Genomic DNA, 22,756 nt, shown 5'->3' with positions numbered 1-22,756 from the left:
GCACGTTCTACTATACGCACTGGAGAAGCATCGTGATTATATATACTGTATAGAGAGATTTTCACATGAACATTGAAGCTAGCTTAGAACATTTAGAATGCCCTCATTTAACGCTCACCTTCTCAACACTGCTTACAGCTTGGAAGTAGATATTATAGCCTTTACGCGGAGCGAGCGGCGCGTTCCAAAATCCTTGGTAAGTCCTGTTGTCACCAACAGTGAAAGGAGCAGCTTCAGGAAGGTTAGAAGGTGGCAGCTCTGCAGCAAAGTAGTAAGGGGAACCACCACTGCCAGCACTGTTATAGGCAACAGGAACCCGATAACACTCCGTCCCTCCAGTCTCCCTCTTCGTTCGTAGTGGATGTAGTTCCTCCACTACAATCTGGTAGGCACTGATGGGGAAAAAAGGAAAAGAAAACCGATAACAATTGTCAATACTATTCATCATAAGGAGTAATCTCAAAAGTGAGATGTGCGATTATGGGACATCTGTAAATAGCTTTCAAAGAGCAATCCCTAAAGTGTGTATGTGAATATATATATATTTTTCACACTCACCCTCCTATAGACAGAATAGTGGAAGAACCGGCACTCCAGGTATAAAGATCAAACATAACTTTATTAAGGCATGAGAGAAATGTAAACACACAGCCCAACAGCTGTTTCAACTGCACACAACAGTCTTCCTCAGGGACTGAAGCAAACTAGACTCCCACCAAGGGTACAGTGAACACGGAGGACCCAAAATATACTATCTGTTAGTACATAGGGGGTTTGCATAAGAGAAGATGTGGCTCCGATGGAGGCTGTCTGGCTCTAGATCAGTTCCCCAAACCATAGTACCTCAAAGCACACTAATATAGTAACATGGTTGTATGGGTAAGAAAGAGTATGGTTCTGTGTAAATGTTGTGGAAAAACTAAATATTGGAACTCAGGGGTAGATTTATGAAAGGGCGATCAGGGGAATCTGCGCTATCCCTGTGCGTTATTGCAGGGGATAGCGCTTCCCCTGATCTAGCGGGTGTCTTTCGTGCGGCGCAGGAGGCATAGCGCAGCTACGATATTTCGTGCTGCGCGCCTGCCTCCTGCCTAATTTATGAACGGTCAGCATTGCTGACCGTTTCGCCGCCTGCAGCTATCGACTTCAACAGCTGCAGACGGCGATGCCCCATTGCCTACAGCAGGGACAGCGCTGTCCCTGCTGCTGGCTCTGAGCTGCGCTGGGATCTCGCGTGAGTAGCGAGATCCCGCGCATGCGCAGTCCAGCCAGCCGGGGAGAAGCAGACAGCGAGTCAGTGTTAACTGACGCGCTGTCAGCTGGAGGGGACATCGCCGGAGGGGGGAGTTAGCGCCGCTATAATAAATCTACCCCTCAGGATCAGGAGGAAGTGTAAAATAAAGTATACAGTAGTTGTTAGTAATTATGATAGTTAGGTGATATTGGTGAAGGGTGTTTTAAGGGGAGGGGGGAGGAGGGATGGTGGGAGGGGGAGGGGTCAATGGTTGTTTTTGTACTGTAAATATATGGAAAAATATGAGTATATTTATTGTAATAAAAAGGTTGCAATCTTCAATAAAGAAGCATCAATATCGTAACATAGTAAAATAGTAATTAAGGATGCAAAAAGACATTCTCCATCGAGTTCAACCTATTTGACTTGTAACTACTGACTTGAGTGAGTCATATCGGTACTTGTGTATTATCACTGCGCCCATCGCATCGCATACCACTAAATAAGGTATGCGATTTTCTCATCAAAACGAAAAAATGTACAATTAAATATCGCATGCCAGCAAATAGCATGCGATGCGATCACATGCGATTTTTAATTGTACAAGAACCCTGATGGGTGCATACAATGTTAAATGCCCCCCCATTGTCAAGCCCGACCCCCACTATGAACGCCAACTCGAAGCGCGGTGAGCGCAGGGAGCCTGTGAGGGGCGCCGGTACGTGTCCTCGGAGCTTTTCATACCCCCACTATCCATGTCGGCATGAAGTGGAATCTAGATAGTGTGGCGAGCGCAGCGAGCCACAGACTCCACGCCGACGTGGATAGTGGGGGTATGAAAAGGTCGGAGGACGTGTACCGCCGCCCCTCACGGGCTCGCCATGCTTCGGGTTGGTGTTCATAGTGGGGGTGGCGTTGACAATGGGGGTGCATTTAACATTGAAAGCACCCATTAGGGTGCTTGTACAATTAAAAATCGGATCGCATCGCATGCGGTTACATCGCATGCGAAGCGATGCATTCGATGTACTAAGATGAACATCGTGGGCGCCGTGAAACGCTATTGTCTACAACTTAGTAGACATATCAAAAGGGTATGAGTCAAATCTCATAAACCCATGAATATATTCATCTGAAAGTGTATATCACAACTGTATTACACTATTGTACTTCTTTTCTTTATTTTGGGTAACCAACTAAGAGGAAAAGGATTATACCTTAACCAGCGCTTAGGGGATATATTGGTAAATTCTTTCTGTATTGTTCACTGTTTGGTGTGGGTAGGTGACCCTCACTTTCCTCTATATCCCTCAGTGAAGGTTAAGCACAAAGGTCAATCCACAAATTCTATGCCGTGATAATACACAAGTAGCGTCATATCTATAGGATTCCCTTAGTGGCTAAAATTGTATCTAGTTTTGATTTAAATTCATTAACAGTGGTTGCTGTAATCACCCCCACCGGCAATGAGTTCCAGAATTTTACTGCTCTAATGGTGAAGAATCCTCTTCTTACAGTAATTCAGTAATGCCCACGTGTCCGAAGTATAGGCCTGTTAGTGAACTAATCATCTCCCAGTTCCATACGATTCCCAATCCTGTATTGGAACATACTAATCATATCACCTCTCAACCTCCGTTTCTCCAGTGACAACATACTCAGACTGGTTTACCCAAAAATGGAGCGAGGGGGATCGACGTATGCAGGGGGTCAGTTGAATACTGACCATGTGAGCTGTGACAGCGAGCAATAGGCACTGCTTGCTGTCACAGCATTGAATTCTACCCAAAGACTGCACACAGTTAAAGCAACGGTGAGAATAGAAAACAAGACTACAGGGGTGGGAGGCAGTAATACTACGAACTACGCTATCAGTGCTGCCCATAGGATATATCCAGGGGAGGCTCCAGCGGAGGGGCTGCAGCACAGTTCAAAGCCAAAATAGGTGAGCCACACCCACTATCATTCCAAATGCACAGTGCACATTTCTCCTCTATCTGCATTTTAAACTGTGCTGCAGACCCAACTAAGGAGCCTCCCCTGCAGAGCTGAATTTCCCATTAGGCACGTGCCTAGGGGCGGCACCACTTGGATGCCTGTGATAGTACTGTCAGCCCAAAATGTACCTATAACAGCAAAATATCCACTGTACTGTACTATATTCCATCTTAAATATAGTGTAAATGGATGGGACATGCAGATACTGCCCCTGTAAACTGTCCTACTTAGTAAATATGTATACATAATAAAACAACATGTCAAAGTTAGTGGCTCATTCTAATAAATATATTATATTGGCTATTATCAAATGAGGGCTTATAAGTGATCAATAAAAATAATACAATTAGGCGGGGGGGGGGGGGTGCAAACATTATTGTTGTGCCTAGGGGCACCCTCATCTCTAAATCTGCCCCTGCTCCCCTGGATATATCCTAATGCCCTGGGAGACAGGTAAATTGACTCTAGCAATAGGCATAAGCACAGTAGTCACCATGGACACATTAGTTTTAGCAATCAATCACAAGAGCTTTAGTTTAAATACAATCTATCTAGGAAAAGAATGTAAGATAATAGATACTTGTGCTCCTACATAGAGAAGCTGCATTCAAGAGATGAGCTCCAGCGTGTAAATACAAATACTGTACCATGACAAACCGAAATATGCGCTTTTGCACACTCTAGTTGATCTCATGTATTCCGCTTCTTAATTTAGAAACACTTCTATCCACATTCATTACCAGACAATGCATCTATGGCCTTTCCAGCATTCTCTATAAACGCTGTTATATGCTGTTGCTATGTTCCTCCCAGCAATCAATTATCCCTAATCTAAGAGCCAGCTATACCGCACTCAGTGTATATGATCCCTCAACGACACTTGTGTATAATTAAAACTGGAACATCAAGGACAAGATGTTATTTACGTTTCCAATATCTCTAGTAGGTATTTTAGGTTTTTCCATTTCTCTGTACACATAAAACATATTTTACAGCTTGTTTAGTATGCACATCCTCAGAGAAACCTGGCATTTACGAACGACTCGTAACAGATTAAGCTCTTTGCTTGATATTTTCAAATAATTTTTTCGCAAGCATCTCTCTTTGAAAGTATATTATGGAAAGCTTAAACTCAGGGCTGGACATAATGACTGGCTGTGGGCTCTGCTTAAGGCACCAATTTGCAGTTGTCATATCATTAGAGACGGAAAGAACTGACAGGCATCTCCACCTCGTGACCTTGCTGCGTCTCTCCCGCTATCTTGGCTTACAGCTATACAGATCTAAACGATATCTGACATGCTGTAATGCAGGCACAGATGGACAGAAATCTGTCCACTGTACCAAAATAGATTGCTTTGCATCGTTACCGTTTCTGAAGACAAGATCTCTACAAATGTTCAGAGCAGATGGTATGTAACCTGCATTGTCGATATCCTTACAAAGGAACAACAAAATGCTAACTTTCTGAAGAATAATCTTGTGCTGTTTATTAACAGGAATTCTAAAGAATGAGTTTTAAAACCTAATGCTATGTACAATTAAGTATAATATATATACATACACACACACACATTACATATATATATATATTTTTTTTTTTTTTAACTGTATTTTGTGGTTGCTTATTCCTTCTCTAACATGTCTACTTCAATAAAAAAAAATAATCAAATGTTAAGACTTTCTTTGTATGAAATGGAGCACAATAGGATTTCTGCACATCTGGAGAGAACCTATTTCCCCCTATTTCCCCATGCCTGCACTGTGTGTGTGTGTGTGTGTGTGTGTGTGCGGGCAGAGGCTGCTATGATGAATAGAAATGACTGCTGAATTCTGTCAGCTTCATGTAAAAAGCACCAGGCTCACCCAGCTCCCTTTCAGCTAAAAGTAAACCAACCTACGCTTTCCCTTACTCGCTGAAAATAAGTCATTAGTCACAGAGCGACCCTTATTACCAAGTATTAACTTTGACAATTATCACTTCAAATAGAAAAAGTGTGTTGATAACACAAAACCAGATGAATATAATTAAAACTTGTATGATTGCTGTCACCCCCCAATATGACTTCCACAGAGTCCTTTTGGCACCTGAATGAGTGTTGTCTGAGAAATGTATTTGATTTGCAGAGGACAAGTTGTATCTCAAATAAAAATCTTCTGACATCCCTGAAACAGATATGACAGATGCAAACAGCTCCAGCAATAAATGTAATAGGACTGAATGACTTATGACTGTATTGAAGCCGGAACACACAACAAAGTAGATCCTTCTGTCTACATACTGTATGAAGAACACATTAATACATCTGCACATAGCTCCAAGTCAGTAACATCAAAATTTAATAATATATGGGAGCTCAGCGTTTTCAAACCACAGAGGAGGGAGAGAATCTCATAATTGACAGAGACAGCAGAGACTTGTAAAGTTCCAGGAAACCTTGTCAAATCTACAATTACAGATTTCCGTAATGAGACGCCTATTTAGCTAGCAGCTCTTGCCATGAGCAGAAGAGCCATGAAAATCTGCCCACCTTAGCTGTCAAGACCAGCAATAAGAGAGAAGTGGAGTAAGCGAAATAGATAAAAGGTGGAACTTAGACCCGTTTTTAAAATCTATAAAAAGTAGAGGACCTAAACCACCCCCCTAGTTTGTGTTAGCATGTGCAAAATAATTAGTAATACAGGTTGAGTATCCCTTGCCCAAATATCCGTTATCCAATTTATTCCAATAAGTGTTAAAAGCACTACTGGGAACATCTGTACCAGCACTACTGACGATATGATATGTAACTGGCACTACTGGGGATCTGATATGTAACTGGCACCAAATATGTGCAAGGACATGAATGCTTTGCATTCAAAGTCAGTGCCTGAGATTGTACACAAACTTTGTTTCATGTTTTGAAACCTTGTTTTATGCACAAATAAAATATATCTGTGTGTATTTCATGTGTTTAATGTTGTTATACAACATAAATGAAGATACCTCAAGAAACATCATTGAAATATAAACATATTCTGAAATACGGAATTATCTGTTATCCAAAATTCTTCTGGTCCGGAATATTTTGGATAAGGGATACTAAACCTGTATATACAAAATAAGTCCTGTTTTATGCAATGCAGAGTCCACATATTTGCAGTAGTGGATGTTGTATGCATATAGATCTGTCCAGTATGAATATAAAACCCAATCAGTGAAATAATTTGTCCACCATATGAAAACATCTCGGTACATAGTTTTGTGCACAAATTTTCCACTAGCAGAAATATCCCGGTAATTTCCGCGGGGACGCGCATCTACCCGGGTTTTCCCGCTAGTGGAAATGCTCCCTGTCAAATAACCCGGCAATCCTACGCAGGTAATGACCAGGGTAGCACCCGGTTTGCACCTGGGTTCAGGGCTAGTGGAAATGCACCCAACCCGGTATATTTGAAAAACAGACATGATTAAAGCTTCTGGGGTATTTTTATGTGCATTTTGTACATGTTTATGTGATCTTTTTACATGTCTAGGTACAGCAATGGCTCAGGTATACTGCAAACAACAGTTTTCAAAATAGTTTTACTTGTCGTGTCTGAAGAAAGTTTTGAAAAGGTTTCATATTGAGTATTTGGCACTAAAATAAAAGCAAAACTTTTTAAAATAGTATTTCTGGTCTATTCTTTAATCAGAAAATGTTTTATTTAATGGTGGCCCTTTTGGGTAAGGGTGGCCCTGTTTTATGATCTCCCCTTTGGTAAAGGCCTTTTCTTATGTAATCTATAGGAAAAAACAGGCTTTACCCGGGTTAAGTGTAAACAGGGCTGATCCAGCAATTTACCGGGTAGCACTGCAGTGGAAATGTGTCTTAAACCCAGGTCCAACCAGGTATCGATCCGGGTACAAATTACTGGGTCTGACCCAGGTTGCTAGTAGAAAAGGGGTATAAATCACTATGGGGTAAATGTATGAAGCACTGAAAAACAGGGAAAAAGTTGAACATCGCAACAAATCAGCATCAATATAACATTTAGAATTTGAATACAATAAAATTATACAGAAAAGCTGATTGGCTGTAACTGGCACTTTTCTCTACCCTTATCACTGCTTCATCCATTAATCTCTCTGTGAGGAGTGATGACTGTCTGACTGACCACATTACGGGATACACAAATAGAAATTGCACACTATACGAATGATGTAGGCATAATGGTGATCGAGGGTTGGCAGTATCTTAGCACAGACAGAATGACATACCTGATAGGAGCACCTTTAGCCTGTGCAGGTCTAAGCAGCACAGTGATAGTGGTGGCTGTTTCATTAAGGAAAGCATCAACACCTTCATAGTCTGGTAATGTTGGAGCTATGGATACATACAAAAAGAAAGAAAGAACAGTCACTGACAAATGATGGACTTGTACGGCAGAGACTGCTGTGTATAACTCCATATTCTACATATCAATATGAGGATTTTGTGTGCCCTATATAAATAACTATTAGTAAATGTTAAAGGAAACATAAGTTAAGTTCAAAGAAAAAAGTATGCTACTAAGAAGTGATAAAAGCAAAGAAGGGAATAATAACGCCCAAGCAAGCTGTTAGTCTCATAAGAGCAAGACATGACATCTCACCCTACCAACTTAATTTCACTACAGTAAGGCGGACATGAAGTCAGGCTAATAACAGGCAAAGTGAGGATATCATACCAACTTTAAAGAGCATGTCCTGACACCTGTACTATTGTCTAGATTGCAGCATTTGACATCTGGTGATGGCTTAAGTTGCAGGGAGCCCAGAGTATCTGTTTGGGCAGGGATACATACGGATGACCATCAGTCAGCACACCAGTGGGCAAATTAACGACGCCGGTACCCCAAAGGTGGGAATCTCAACAGCCTAACCATCATCTACCCACCCCCACAGCCTAAGTCCCCCACTACTATCTAAATATAATCCCCTGCTTTCAAACACCGATCAGGATGCCGGCTTTTGGGATTCCGGGGTTGGCATCATGATCCTTTAAAGGATCCAGTGCCGACTTCTGAATGCAGCCAGTATACTGAATTCCAGCATTGTGACTGCCAGGATCATGACTACATCCCACAGCATAGAAAATCTTGTTTTTGGTGTGGATTCCAAATGGGTGTGGTGGAAAGTTTATCTCAATCTCATGTTGAACTGTGTGTATACTTCAAAATTGTTGTGGCTGCGCCAGCAGGGTAAGTCTGTGCACACGAAATTTGGGGAGGGTGTGGCTTTGCAAGAGCATGGCCAGCATTCTGTGAGTGGTGTTTCTCTGAATAGATGCTGTGTGCATGCAGGGGGGACTCCTCACTGCGGGATACTGCCAGCCCCGGGTGAGACGAGGGACAGTCCTTCCAAAAAACTGAATTGTCCTGTGAAAAGTCAAGACATTTGGGGAGGTATGCCAAGTGCGCACTGTATAACACCTTCCAAAAAAGTGAAGTTGCCATAGCAACTAACTAACTACTAGCCAACAGTGATCATGTACATTCTATATGATGAGAGGTAAAAGATGAATGGTTGCAAGACTGCAGGGATAGCTGCGCTACTGCGTATATGTGGTGTTCGGGCAGTGCATGAGAGTGCTGATTGTCAGAAAGGAAACCTATGTATCCCCTTTTCTTGTAATTTTTGCAATATATAGCCTTATTATAATATAATAAAATATTTATGTGAAATAGAAAAATTAAGACCAATGAGGTAGATGGTTGCTTATACTTAAACTGACATTTAAGTGACACAATCAGGGTTGTTTTAAGAATGGACATTGCACTGGGCAAAGTGACGGAGCATCCCTACATACTAGAACACAGCACACAAACATGGCTCTGCATCAAACATCCCCAGCTCTTATTAGTTGTACAGGAGAAACAATAAGCTGCTGGGAAAACCGGAGCAAAAAAAATTAAAGACTATATAAAAGAAAAATCAAATAAAAAAAAAGCAATTTCTATGTGCCCCTGTATCAGTACATGACAAACATACAAGAAAGATGTGCCAAGCAAATGCTTAATATGCTTGTATAGCAAACAAACTACAATATTTTGATCAAAAAAAAAAGTGGCTTTTACGATTAGTGGTAGTGCTTAAGTCAGCATGCCATACCCTCCAACATCTTAAGGGCAGAAATCGGTACACATTCGGGAAGTGGGTGTGGCCACGTGTTAAAGTGGGCGTGATCATGGTTAAAGTGGGCGTGGTTACACCCCCTTTCCGAATGTGTACTGTGCCCTTTTTTTTTTTTTTTTTTTAAGAGGACCCCCACCAGTTCCCAGCCAGTCCCTGATATATAGAACAAATGATAATAATAATCATCAATACAGTGGAGCTCAGCAAAGAGCCCTTAGGCTCAGGAATAATTTACATCCAATGTTGGCAGCTCTGTACATCATACACATTACACGCTGATGTACTACTGATACACTGACACACACTAGGGTTACCACCTTTTTGTTGAGAGATTCCCGGACATTGGCCCACCCCTTGACACACCCACTGACCCACCCCAGCCCCGCCCCCAGCCCCGCCTTATGTTGATTTTTTTTAAACCTTTGCTTCAATTTCATTCTTGATTTTGCATACCATAATGCCAGTTACATGTTATATCACACACATTAATGGACATTACAAGTTATGCCACACATCGTGATGCCAATTACATGTTATGCCATATACCTCAATGGCCAATACACATTATGCCAGGACTCAACCAATTTTTTGCAAACGAGGGACAATATGGACAGTGCGCGCCGAAGGCGCGCGTCAAAATTTTCAACATAATGCCAACACACCGCACACCCATTATATAGTATACCACATGCCATAATGGTCATTACATGTTATGCCACACACCGTAATGCCCATTGCACATTTTTAGTGAACTTTGTAATTCCAATTACACATAAGCCCACACATGATGCCCATGACATACTATATAAAACTCTGCAATGCCCATGACATACTATATAAAACTCTGCAATGCCCATAACATACTATATAACACTCCGCAATGCCCATGACATACCATATAACACTCCACAATGCCCATAACATACTATATAACACACAGCAATGCCAATGACGTACTAAATAACACAACATACACATTTGACACATAAGTGCCACTTACCTACATGCTCAATGCCAAGGGGCTTCATGCTCGATGCCAAGGTGGACTGAACTTGCTCGTTGCCAAGGGGGACAGAACTGTGCAGTGGCCCACTCCTGGCTCCCCACCGCTATTTGCAATTCAAAGCACCGCCAGTAGTATGCAGCAGGGAGGGTATCTGCAGTGGGGTGGGAGGGTGGCTGGGTGAGTGCAGGAGGGTGGGAGAGTGGGTGGGAGTACACCATACTTAGCCAGGCCAGCCGATGGTTAGCCGGCCCGCTCACCTCACCCCCCCCCCACCTCCTCCCAGTGTGCGTCCATGTGCAAACCCCCCCTCCTGCCTGTGCTGACACACCGACGAGCCCTCCCCTCTGTCAGTGTGCGCAGGGGCGGATCTAGGCTTTTCTCCTAGGGGGGGCGGTTTACTCTTATTTTAACCCTCCCCTTCCCAGTCCGACTCCTCCCCTTCTTAGTCTAGATCCAACCCCTTCCATAACAGTAGCAATTAACCAGAGCTATGCAAGAGCCCTGCTCTGTTAATAGATGTTTGCCCAATTTTGGCGCCTGTCGGGAGACTAGGACTGGCAGCTGCGGGCAGGAGCTTGTGTGCTGTCTGGCTGACACCAGACCCCTGACACTCACCGAGCGGGGCTGGCTGCTCCGGGCCGCTGGAATCTTGTGTGCTACGGCTGGTCGGCTGCCTTGCTAACACCTGGCCGCTGACGTGCTGCAGCATCCTGGCTGACACCCGCTGTGCAGGGCTGGCCGCTACAGGCTGCCGGGACAGCGTCTGCTGTGGCTGCCTTGCTGACACCCAGCTGCTGACGTCCTGCGGCTGCCTGAATGAGACTCGCCGCGCGGGGCTGGCCACTCCGAGCTGCACGGAACTTGTGTGCTGCGCAGACTTCAGGGGCAGATAGACTTTTCCTAGGGGTGGCGATCGCCCCGTGCGCACCGCCCGCCCGCTCACGGCTCCCCCGCTATGTACGGGAGAGAGACGTGCTGTCACTGTGCTGCTATGTAATATTCATATCTCCCACTGCTGGACCACTAGCCAGTGGGCGCTCGCGGTCCAGCAGCCACCAGTTGATTGGCTGCTGGACCGCAAGCGCCCATTGGCTAGTGGTCCAGTGGATATATGATTATTCCATAGCAGCACAGCACCTCCTCTCCGAGTCCCGGACAGTGCACAGCGGGGAAGCCGTGAGCGGGCGGGCGGTGCACATGGACGCACACTGACAGGGGGCGGGCGGGGAAGCATTCCCGGACATTGTATAGTCCGGGTCAGCCACCCGTCCGGACTCCGGACGCCAGTCTCAATTACCGGACTGTCCGGAGTAATCCCGGACGGGTGGTAACCCTAGTTAGTGACAGTGGGACAGATAATGATTGGGACTCGGAGGGACCCCGGGCCCAGACACAGGCAACCGTACTGTAGGTTTGTGAGCTGCAGGCAGCCTGCGGTTGTCTAAGTACTGCTGGCCTGGGCTGGTCTGGCTCTCTGCCTGCCCGGCCATAGACTCTGGACAGACAGACTGGACTGGACAGATCAGATCACAGACTCAGTAGTCTGTCACAACATACATAACTGTGCCCACAGCCCGCCCCACCCCACTGCCAAACTTACAGTATACTGAACTGAATAATGTATTATTACTACTGATCCTGTGCCCACAGCCCGCTGCCTGCCCATCCCACTGACGAACTTACAGTGCTGCCGAATAATACTACTGATGCGGATGCATCATCATGCCGCCCACAGCGCTGAGCGCTCACCACCGCCAGCGCGTCCGAGTGTCACTGGGTGGGCGGGTGTCACGCGGCAGCGCCGCAGCCTCTGCCCGCAGGTGGAGCTGGGGAGGAGTTGGACAACACGTCACACAGTGACACACAAACTGTGTCCCGCCTCCCTCCTCCGGCCGCGGCGGAGTGACTGTGTGTCACTCAAGATGAATGACTACAGTGCCGCCCCGCAGTGTAATCGGCGGTGCCGGCGCCGTGGCCGGGCGGGCGGGGGAGATCAATTCCCGGACTATGTATAGTCCGGGACAGCCACCCTTCCGGACTCCGGACGCCGGTGTCAATTACCGGACTGTCCGGAGTAATCCCGGACGGGTGGTAACCCTAATTCTACCTTACTGATGTGCATGCTTGTAACCAACTAACCAGCCCGAGGAGGGATAACTGCTTTTCAATTTCTTTTCTGAGTTCATACTTTGCTTGCATCTGGCTACAATGATCTGCCCATTGCACAAAGTGTTAACCCTCATTGCTAAAAATACTCATTATAAGAACTGTCATTTTAAGGGCTCACACTGCAATTATCACTATGTGGAGTTGACACCGATTATTAGATCACCACCAGCCAGACATCCAACAGACATGATCTGTACTCCACACAAAAAAAAGCAGTAAAGCAGCTAGGACACAGCACAGAATAGAATAGTGTGGGGAAAGGGTTGTGGCATGTATCAGCCCCCTACCTAGTGTGCAGGGCAGCGATCCTTCCTGGGCATGGGCACTGCTTCCGCTTTCTCCTTCTCCTCCTGGCTGCCGGTGAGCAGTGAGTGGAGGGGAGGGGAGGGGGAGCTGCGGAGACAGGGGAGGAGCACAGCACGTAGTGTGTGTGCTGCTGCCGGCTGCCCGCTGAAGACAGGCGACGGCGCTGCTGCTGCTGTGACCAGGCCACTCTCCCCTTGTTGCCTGCGCAGGATCTCCGGTCTCCGGCGGAGTGACTGTGTGTCACTCAAGATGAATAACTACAGTGCCGCCCCGCAGTGTAATCGGCGGTGCCGGCGCCGTTGCCGGGCGGGCGGGGGAGATCAATTCCCGGACTATGTATAGTCCGGGACAGCCACCCTTCCGGACTCCGGACGCCGGTGTCAATTACCGGACTGCCCGGAGTAATCCCGGACGGGTGGTAACCCTAACACACACATGTAGTGAGCATTGAGCAGCAGGAATGTCCTGCAGGAACCTGAGCCTGTCACACACACACAGCTCTGTGCGAGTCTGTGCTGTACGGTCACCCTCCCCTTCTACACCGCAGTCGCAGCCTGCCTCCCTGTCCCGGCGCACACCTGCCTCCCCCACCACACCACCCGCCTCCGGCCCGGGAGCGAGCGCACAGTGTGTGTGTATGCTCACTCAGTGTGTCACTGTCAGTCACATGGGCAGAGGGAATGACGGGACCCCGGCACTGACTCCCGCATCTCTCCCACCAGCGGTGATCCCGGGCAGCAGCCATGGCAATCGTCCACATCGCCACAGAGTACATCTTCTCCGGCTTCCTGCTGAAGGACGCGCACGAGTCCAAGTACAAGGGGCTGTGGCTGGAGCTGGCGGTGCTGCCCCAGGCGGATGCCTAAAAAAACGGTACATTCGGTACACTCTGATTTAGCCGGTACAGACCGTAAAAAAACGGTACTGTACCGGCTAAATCGGTACAGTTGGAGGGTATGGCATGCAAATTTGCCCCAACTGGAATGACCTTTTTTACATGAATACCATGCCAAATATCTCCAAACAATGAAAAAATACATGAAACAAAGAAATATGTAGTCCAGTCCTGTGTGGGTAAGTACTCTCTCCGTAGGTAGCACTTCATATAGATTATAGTGAGGCAGCATATAATGTAAAGGCTAGAATAGTGGATTTAAGTGTCAAATGTCCTGCGCTCCTTTCCAGGCAGCCTATTGGTTATCAATTAGAATGGATGTTTTAATTTAACCAGGTGCCACAGAATTAGTTGAGCCATTCTGTGGCGCCTGGTTAAATGATCACATCCATCCTATTCAGCATATAATGTAAAGGTTTCTGTAGGACTACAAAGGATGTTGCCTTGGGACCTCACCCAAAAGATAAATAGGATGAGCATCATATCAACCCAAAAAGACAGAGAAGCACTAGTATTAAGTATGATCCCCACCGCACCCCTTGTGGCACGTGCATCAACACAAAGGAAAGCTCTCATCAGAACGGTCACTTGCTGGAATCTTTATGCATATGGTGTTAATGAAGGCCGATATGCATGCAATGAGTGATGGGATTCACCCTATAAACAATGCAATTTGTAGGACAGCTACATCTCAGGGTCATACATTAAAGTGTATATATTATAAACTTTATTACCTGATATATTGGTGGTAACGTTAATAGCTGTTGCTGGACCGAATCCCTTCATTGTACTAGCTCTTATAAGAAATTGGTATGTAGTGCCTGGATGCAGCTGAGAGAAAACATGGTGTGTACTATTCCAAAGCTTGGAAACAGTCTGTGGAGGACCGGACACAGGAACTGCAGGGTCAAAAGATCGGATACTGTTGTACTTAACCTGTGGGGGGGAAAAAAACGTGTGAACGTGGCTGATTCCGGTCCTGATATCATGGTATGCGTTTTATAACATCACAAACACAACTGACTATTTGAAATCAAAATTAAAATGAGTTTGCAGATCTTTTTTCCTTACAGAAAATCACTAATGATCCCTGTGCTCTGTCATTTATTACAGGATACAGAATGTGACCAGCACAGACTGTTCAGCAGCTGTCCATGAGTTTCTGAAGTCTCATCACTACTGTGACCTTCCAAGATGGCCCAATGACCTCATAGTGCTAGGGAGCTTTCAAATGACAATCTGTAGAACCCAACATGATTAATTATGGCTATTATTTTAACAAAGACATTTCAGCAGATCTTTCAGGGGTACCTCATATTGAGTGATAACACCATTTGGCTCTGAAGGCTCCTTCCAATTCAGGAAGATCTTATCTTCAAATGGTGTGCCCTTCAGTGAATGGAATGGCACTTGTCCAGGTACTGCAAAAAATAAAGTATATATACATGTTTTACTTTGGTTTACTGAGCACTTATTATATTGTATAAGCAGTAAACTTATTAATAATAAACAATAGTTTCACCATAAATATAATTGTACAGTTCACACAGAGGTGGATTAATGCCCAGTGAGGTGTTGTGGTACATTATGTGCATCTTCCCAATAAAGCTTATACATAGAGCAAAGACTCTGGCACAGTGTCATGCTGCTTTCAGACCGCATAACTGGCTTTGACCCTGTATTTGAAAATGTTTCCAAAAACGGGTCTGCCAGGTGAAACCCCTTTCACACCGCATCTCTTAAACGGTATATTACCGTTTAAGTGGCTTTTTTTGACACTGGCAGACCCGTTTTTGGAAGCTTTCCAAATACAGGGTCAAAGCCAGTGCGGTCTTCAGCGCGCGCCCTCCTCCCCCTCCCCCAGACGGGTTAACACACACACACACCCACCCCCCCCCACCCCCAATGTGTTTAAGGAACCCCCCCCGTGCAGCCCCCAATGTGTTTAAGGAACCCCCACCCCCCCCTGCAGCCGGTACCTCATGCGATGCGAAGCGTTGGGGATCCCGGCAGTATGGACGGATGCATTGCACTTGTAAAAAAAAGTGACTTTCGGAAAATGGCTGCCCCATAGGAAAACCTGTTTAAAAAAAGTGTCTTTCGTATGGGGGCAGCCATTTTCCGAAAGCCACTTTTCATATAAGAAAAGTGTTAACCGGGGGGGTTGGGGGGGGATGTTAACCGGCGCACAGCAGGGGGGGGTTAACCTGCACGCAGGGGGGGGGGGGGGGGGCGCGAAGCGGGGGTGAAGCGCAGTGAATATTTAATGAGCACTCATCAAATATTCACTGCGCTTGGTCCGCTCATTGGCTGGGTCACAAATACAGTTTCAGACCCGATTTTGATGCCAAAATACCGGGTCTGAAACGGGTAGGACCCTCCATTTTAACCGTTTTAAAAAACCTGCTTTTTTAAAAACGTCAAAGTGGTTGTGCACCTTTCAGACTGCACAGATTACAGTTAAAAATCGGCTAAATACCGGTTTTTAAGTGCGGTCTGAAAGGGGCATCAGTCTCCTCAGCCAATGAACTCAGGAGACTGTAGTAACAGACCGCTCAACTTACTTCAAATTACTGACAGAGGACCCAATGAGTCACAAGACATAAAGCACAACTTTCACCCCAGTGGGGTAGGCTACAGTGCGCAGGATCTTAGTACTATAGCAAGATCTCCCTTGCACAGCTGGGAGCCGCCGCCGCCACTACAGTCCTGTCAATGGGCAATGACAAATACAGCTGTCACAGTGCGGGGCGCGGGAGGGCCCGCACAGTGAGGCGCGTCGGAGGGCCCGCACAGTGAGGCGCGTCGGAGGGCCCGCACAGTGAGGCGCGTCGGAGGGCCCGCACAGTGAGGCGCATACTAGAACCCAGAAAACAATAAACTGTATCACACAGTAATATTTGGGAGGGGGCTAAGTGAAATAGTCCTTCCTTAGGTGACCTTGCTTTGCTCATTATGTGCAAATATAATGTATATACATGCACACAGTAATTCTATGGGGGCTTCCTTGTGCAGACTTGAGAGAATAGCAGATTCAGGTAGTTACAAAACTTCCGTCCTTTAACGGTATGCACTCAGTACCTCCACCACATCTAAAGTCAGGAAGGCAACGTTCTCCCAACATCTGCCAAACAAAGAATCACCCGTATCACTGCCAGAGAAGCATAACCATGCTCTTATTATTACGTATCACTCCAGAGAACACGTTTCCACTGAGCCACAGTCCAGTGTCAGGGTAGACATTGCTGAAGGTCGACAGGTGTCTAAATCGACATGGGAAATGTCGACATGGGTTGGTCAACATAGCGTTAGGTCGACATGGGTTTTTTCACTGTTTTTGAGCCATGTGCCGACAGGCGGTATTTCATGCCCTACCATCCACTAGGGCATGGTGGGAAAATAAAATAGTGTGCTGATGCGAAGGGCTGCGGTTGACTTCTGCCATGTCCATGTCGACTGACGACATTCGGGTAAAAAACAGTGGGAAAAAAAACAATGTCGACCTCACGACCTGCCGACCTAACCCATGTCAACCTAAACCCATGTCAACCATGTCCCAATTCGACCTAGACACCTGTCGACCTTCAACCATGTTGACCTAGTTGCAAGTCGACCTAACTGTGTCCTCCTAATGACTGTCGACCTAAGTGTGGTCGATAAAACGATCCACACCCTAGAGAAGTGAGGTTTGCATGCCGCTGCACGGCCATGGAAACACATTACATTAAGGTCACTCCGCACAGTTTGGGTTCTATTTTAAATTGTTAAAATAGTTGATCCAGTTCAACATTTGCTATGGGGACAATGTAATCAGTGTTTAATGAAGAATTTTTTTACATGTGCAACACCTGAGTATCATATATAGATGCCCATTTAATTTAGCAGAAGTGCTGTCGGAACAGCTTCTGGAAGCTTTGTATGTTTTAGTTACCTCCCACTACTATAATGTAAATCATTTCAAATTGCAGTCTATGGAAGTGTGAGCAAAAACGCAGTACCATGATGAACTCCTAAACGTGCACAGATCCAAAGGAGAAGCAATGATTGACTACTGACAGTTGTGGCCTGTTCGTTCATAAACTCTCTTACCCAACATATAATTCTTACAGTTAATATATTAGTCATATCATGATTAACAAAGCATATCTACAAAAATGATACATGGAAAAAAAAATCACACTCAAAAGAAAAGAAAAACACAAGTAAACAACAAATAGCACTTTACATGAAGGGGGTCATTAAGGGCATTTTTTTTAGTGTACTTAAAAGATGTTGATACATATTGAGTCAAGAAAAAAGGGGACAGTCAGCGCCAGGTATTACAACAGGTGAGTGCGAGACTTGATGCTTACTAAAAATAAACTGTTCCCCCTACTGGTATTAAGGGGTGTCTGCTCAGGTCCTAAGAGAGACAGTGGTGTGCTGCCTCTATAGGTACAGGGTAAATGGGGAAAATATTTTAGAACCCGGCGACTTCAGTTAATATAAATATGTATGAAAGTAGGCTGTATATTAAAAATAATAGTAAATTTATTAGGCTATACAATAATACAATATATAAGAAAAAATGGGGGTAGGGTATCTCGTCAGAGTAAAAAATAGAGAAATTTAGAATAAAAAGGAGGAGAATAAAAAGTACAAAAAAGAAAATAAATAAAAATTCTCTTTAAAACATATGTATCAGGATGCTTGCGAGTATACAATAAGATCAAGGTAAAATAAATATATGGAATCGCTTAGCTTTTTAGTGTAGGGAGCAATAAGCTCAGAAGTTGCCCAACTTCTGAGCTTATTGCTCCCTACACTAAAAAGCTAAGCGATTCCATATATTTATTTTACCTTGATCTTATTGTATACTCGCAAGCATCCTGATACATATGTTTTAAAGAGAATTTTTATTTATTTTCTTTTTTGTACTTTTTATTCTCCTCCTTTTTATTCTAAATTTCTCTATTTTTTACTCTGACGAGATACCCTACCCCCATTTTTTCTTATATATTGTATTATTGTATAGCCTAATAAATTTACTATTATTTTTAATATACAGCCTACTTTCATACATATTTATATTAACTGAAGTCGCCGGGTTCTAAAATATTTTCCACATATTGAGTCAATTCAACAAGTAACGCACTGGAAAGAAGTGAGGTGACAGAAGAGATGAAAGTGCGCCTAAACCAGGATAGGGCATGTGACATGCCTCCTCCTTCAGACAGATGAGCTGTCAGCTGGGTCTCAGGGTGAAGAGGAGAAAAGCGCTGCCTTGTCCTTTCACTGCTTGACATGCGAATGTAGAGCTAGAGGCCGATGCACAATGACAGGCTGTGCATGTCATACATTGATTAGACTCATGCAGCCATGGGCTCTTCTCTCCTGATGGGTGTTTCTCTTCATTTTTCAGAGAGTAATAGTAAACTCGTATATTCAATGATGCAAATTCCCACAGAATAGAATTTGGCAGATGTCAAAAACCACTGAACGAGCCCATTGGTTTATATGCTATAAATATGGGAGCTCTTCCATTTAACTTCTTAGGATCTCTATAAAGACTAATACATATGATCAATGGTAAGCTTAGCTTTTATAAGGGCAAAGAGGGCCTCTCAAATGTCTTGTTGAAAGTACTGCTCCCATTGAGCCTGTGTAGATAATCTACGGCAAGAGAACCATTTCTAATCACCCTTTTATTACTCTCACTTAAATCACTGTGGCAGAGGTCAGCTTATTGATTTTACATTGCTTAGAATCTTTTGCCGCCCTGAACAGTAATATTATAATTTATCTGAGCCATGATCGGATTGTGCTAAGTGGTACTTTCTCTTGGGAGTTGGCTTTTCTATTATCATTTTTATTTTTTAATTATTGATTCATAGACTAGAAAAATAATTTTTATGTGTATTTTCATGCAGTCTTTAACTAGCTCTGGCATGCAGTACATTAAGTAGGAACAATCTTAGAACCTAAGCTATTATATTGCGCATGACAAATAACAAAACTTGGCCATTGCTGTAATATAAAACATAACCAGAATTCAATGACATCATACATCAAGACAGAGGATCACACTTGATAAAATTTGATAAGGCTCCCCCAACGTTTCTCCTTATGACTGCAGAATAGGCACCAAAATTCAGCCTCACTTTCCACTAGCACATGTTTTTGAAGGGTGTGTGGATCTACCCTGTTAGCAGGGTTTCAAGAGATAAAACAATCTTGTCCATTGAAGGTAAAAGAATCAGAAGTGGAGCTACCAATGAGAGAGCTGGTGCACAGCCTCATGCGTGAAGTTTGTTGGTGTAAGTAGCCAAGTCCACCGCAACACACCAGACTGTCTGTCCCTCCTCCACAAACTCACTGTGTTCGGAGGACGGGCTAGTGGCATATTAAGATGAGATTTTATCATATCCCAGACATGAAGATGAAGAGCTGCTGGAAAGGAAGAGATGTGTCCCACACAACCTTAGCTCCCCTGCCTAAAACCAAAAAGCTGAAGACAGAACAGCTGAGGATTGAGGATGGTAGAGTATTGTAAGTGAACTGGTAAGTTGAGGGTTTGAAGCAGGTAACACAAACAGAGGAAGCAGGAGGTAAAAATTATATTACATAAATAGGTGAAAGGTGGAGGAGGCATAATGCATTAACTTTATCATATAAGGAGGAAGGGAGTACATATGGTTCAGGAGGCATATGCACATATTATATAAGAGAGGGAAGGGGATGGGCAGGGGATATATATTCATTAAGTACAGTATATTATAAATGGGGATGACAGGTGTTTACACAGCATACTGTACATTAATTATATAAGGGCAGCAGGTGGCATTGTTATAATATATTGGGGAAGAGCAAGGTGGCATACACTAATTAAATCATTGAATATATGAGGGGGTGGGCAGGGAGCATACATTCATGAAATATACTGTAAAGAGGTGGACAGTTGGCACAATTTCATTGAGTTTTCTATATAAAAAAGTAGGCTACTATTTTTTATTGTTCACCCGAAACTATCCCCCCATCTCCAAGCTGATTATATCCAGCAGCACCAGACCACAAGCATCTGTCATTCAGCTTTCCACGCCAGATGTCCCACAGACTTCAGCTTACAGTAGTGATTGCCTACCAAGTACCCACATTTTGTTTTTCTTTTACAGCGGAAAATGGTTTGCCCCCAAAGCATATTATTTCACCTGGTCCCATCACATGCTATTCCACCACTACAAAGGATATTTCACACAATATGAACTATAGAACATCAGTTGTTTTGGTTATTTTCTTTTCAATTCCTTTTAAAGTATAAGGATATGGGAGGGTTGCACTGGACAGCTTATTCAAGGAATCTGGTAGTGTAGATCAGCAAAGTGGAAGGAAGTAGTCCAGTGCTTATTATTTCCCTTATTCCCCAGCTGTGAACATTCTCAGAGTAGATCAGTAATCACACCCAATGTAAAGCTTCTGTATACATTGGCAAATCACAACAAAATAACATTAAAACAGAATACGAACATCAACTAGGGAATTCAACTGTGAATGAAGGGGACAAATTTCCATAGCCACAGCAGCTAAATGTCAGCAGCTAAATTTGCGCTGTTTGCCTCGATTATTCACAATCCTTTTGCTCAAATGTGTTTGCTACCTCCTACCAACACTTGAGTGGGATCCCGCTACAATAAAAGTACGGCAACTGGCTTGCAAATTTAGCCAGGAGAACAAGTCACTGACAACTGAATTCCTGACGAAGGAAAGTAAATGTACAGGTAGCTGTATGCACTTACCGTCTTCATCTGTTTGGATAATAGTTTCTTCACTTTCCTTTCGACCCTCTGGATTGGTTAAGATCATTTTTAGACTGACATTAGTGTAAGGTGGGAGATGGTCCACCACGTGTTGTGGAGCTTTGGGGTCCATGTCCAAGCAATCAACTTTATCCATATTATGGCCACGATAATAGTGATAGCAAATGGTGACATTAAAAGTATGGCATCGTGTTATATTGTAGCCCAACGATTCCCAATCAACAGCAATACGTCTAGCCTGTATTTCGGCGATCTTCAAGGTTTTGGGTGTCCTCATGGGCTCTACAAAAAAACAGAAAACAATCCACAATAAGGACTGCATACTTGGCAAACAATGAGCTATTTTACTTGTAGAGAAATCAATGAACTTATTGGAATATTCGCCTGGTATTCTTAAAAAGCAAATTCATGAAACGGTGACCATCTAAAACAAGCATTCCCAACCATGGTCCTCAAGGCACACCAACAGTGCAGGCTTTGTAGATATCCAGGCTTGAGCACAGGTGACTTAATTCATATCTGAGGGATTTTGATTAAACCATCTGTGCTGAAGCCTGGATATCACTAAAACCTGCACTGTTGGTGTGCCTTGAGGACCGTGGTTGGGAATGCCTGATCTAAAAGATCAGTAGCTGTAAGAATCTGAGACATCCTATATGTAAAGGGTTATTATCCATGTTACGTACAGTAAACCCATACAAAACTGAACTTTGATAGCATATTTTAATGTAAAGCAGCTATTGCATTCAGGTTCATAGTAACATAAAATACACTTCCCCTGAAAGTGGAATAAAAGAACATTACCTGAAGGACCAATGAATTTTTTTTTTTTTTTAAATATAGAAAGTTATTTGTAATATTGTAAAATAGCATACATCCCAACATTACCCTCTCCAGGAGGGACACATTGCTCTGCTCCTGCACTTCCCTGGTAATGTATCACCTGTGTTGGAACACCTTTCTTATCAATTAACTAGTTCAAAACAGATGACTGTAATCATACATTAAGAGGAAAGTCCTGGAGCAGAGCATTGTGTCCCTCCTGGAGAGGGTCATGTTGGGAGGTATGAAATAGTAGACACTTAAAAAACAAAAAACTAACATATGAGTATGTGCGTAACCTCTCACAATATTTACTAAGTATATTACTTTTCACCCAGCTTTAGTCTTTGCTTTTTCAGACTTCTCTATAGCGTCAGGCTATAGAGGAAAACCAAAT

The 22,756-nt window shown here is 44.1% G+C and overlaps 1 protein-coding gene across 16 annotated transcripts in view; it reads right to left on the bottom strand.

Moving 5' to 3' along the window:
• Positions 1-22,756, bottom strand: part of PTPRK (protein tyrosine phosphatase receptor type K) — a 340,426-nt gene that overhangs the window by 86,499 nt on the left and 231,171 nt on the right. For all 16 annotated transcript variants that reach the window (XM_083176754.1, XM_083176759.1, XM_083176755.1 and 13 more), the window contains exons 8-12: positions 21,517-21,819; positions 15,056-15,165; positions 14,479-14,680; positions 7,473-7,578; positions 119-392 (exon numbers count right to left, since the gene is read on the bottom strand). In XM_083176754.1, coding sequence (XP_083032880.1) covers positions 119-392; positions 7,473-7,578; positions 14,479-14,680; positions 15,056-15,165; positions 21,517-21,819 — 995 coding nt within the window. The remainder of the gene's footprint in view (positions 1-118; positions 393-7,472; positions 7,579-14,478; positions 14,681-15,055; positions 15,166-21,516; positions 21,820-22,756) is intronic.

This window comes from Crinia signifera, chromosome 3 (genome assembly GCF_055691185.1).
Source record: "Crinia signifera chromosome 3, ASM5569118v1, whole genome shotgun sequence".
NCBI classification, from domain to species: Eukaryota; Metazoa; Chordata; class Amphibia; order Anura; family Myobatrachidae; genus Crinia; species Crinia signifera.
The sequence above is the reverse complement of the archived record's forward strand: the minus strand, read 5'-3'. Positions and strand labels throughout refer to the sequence as shown.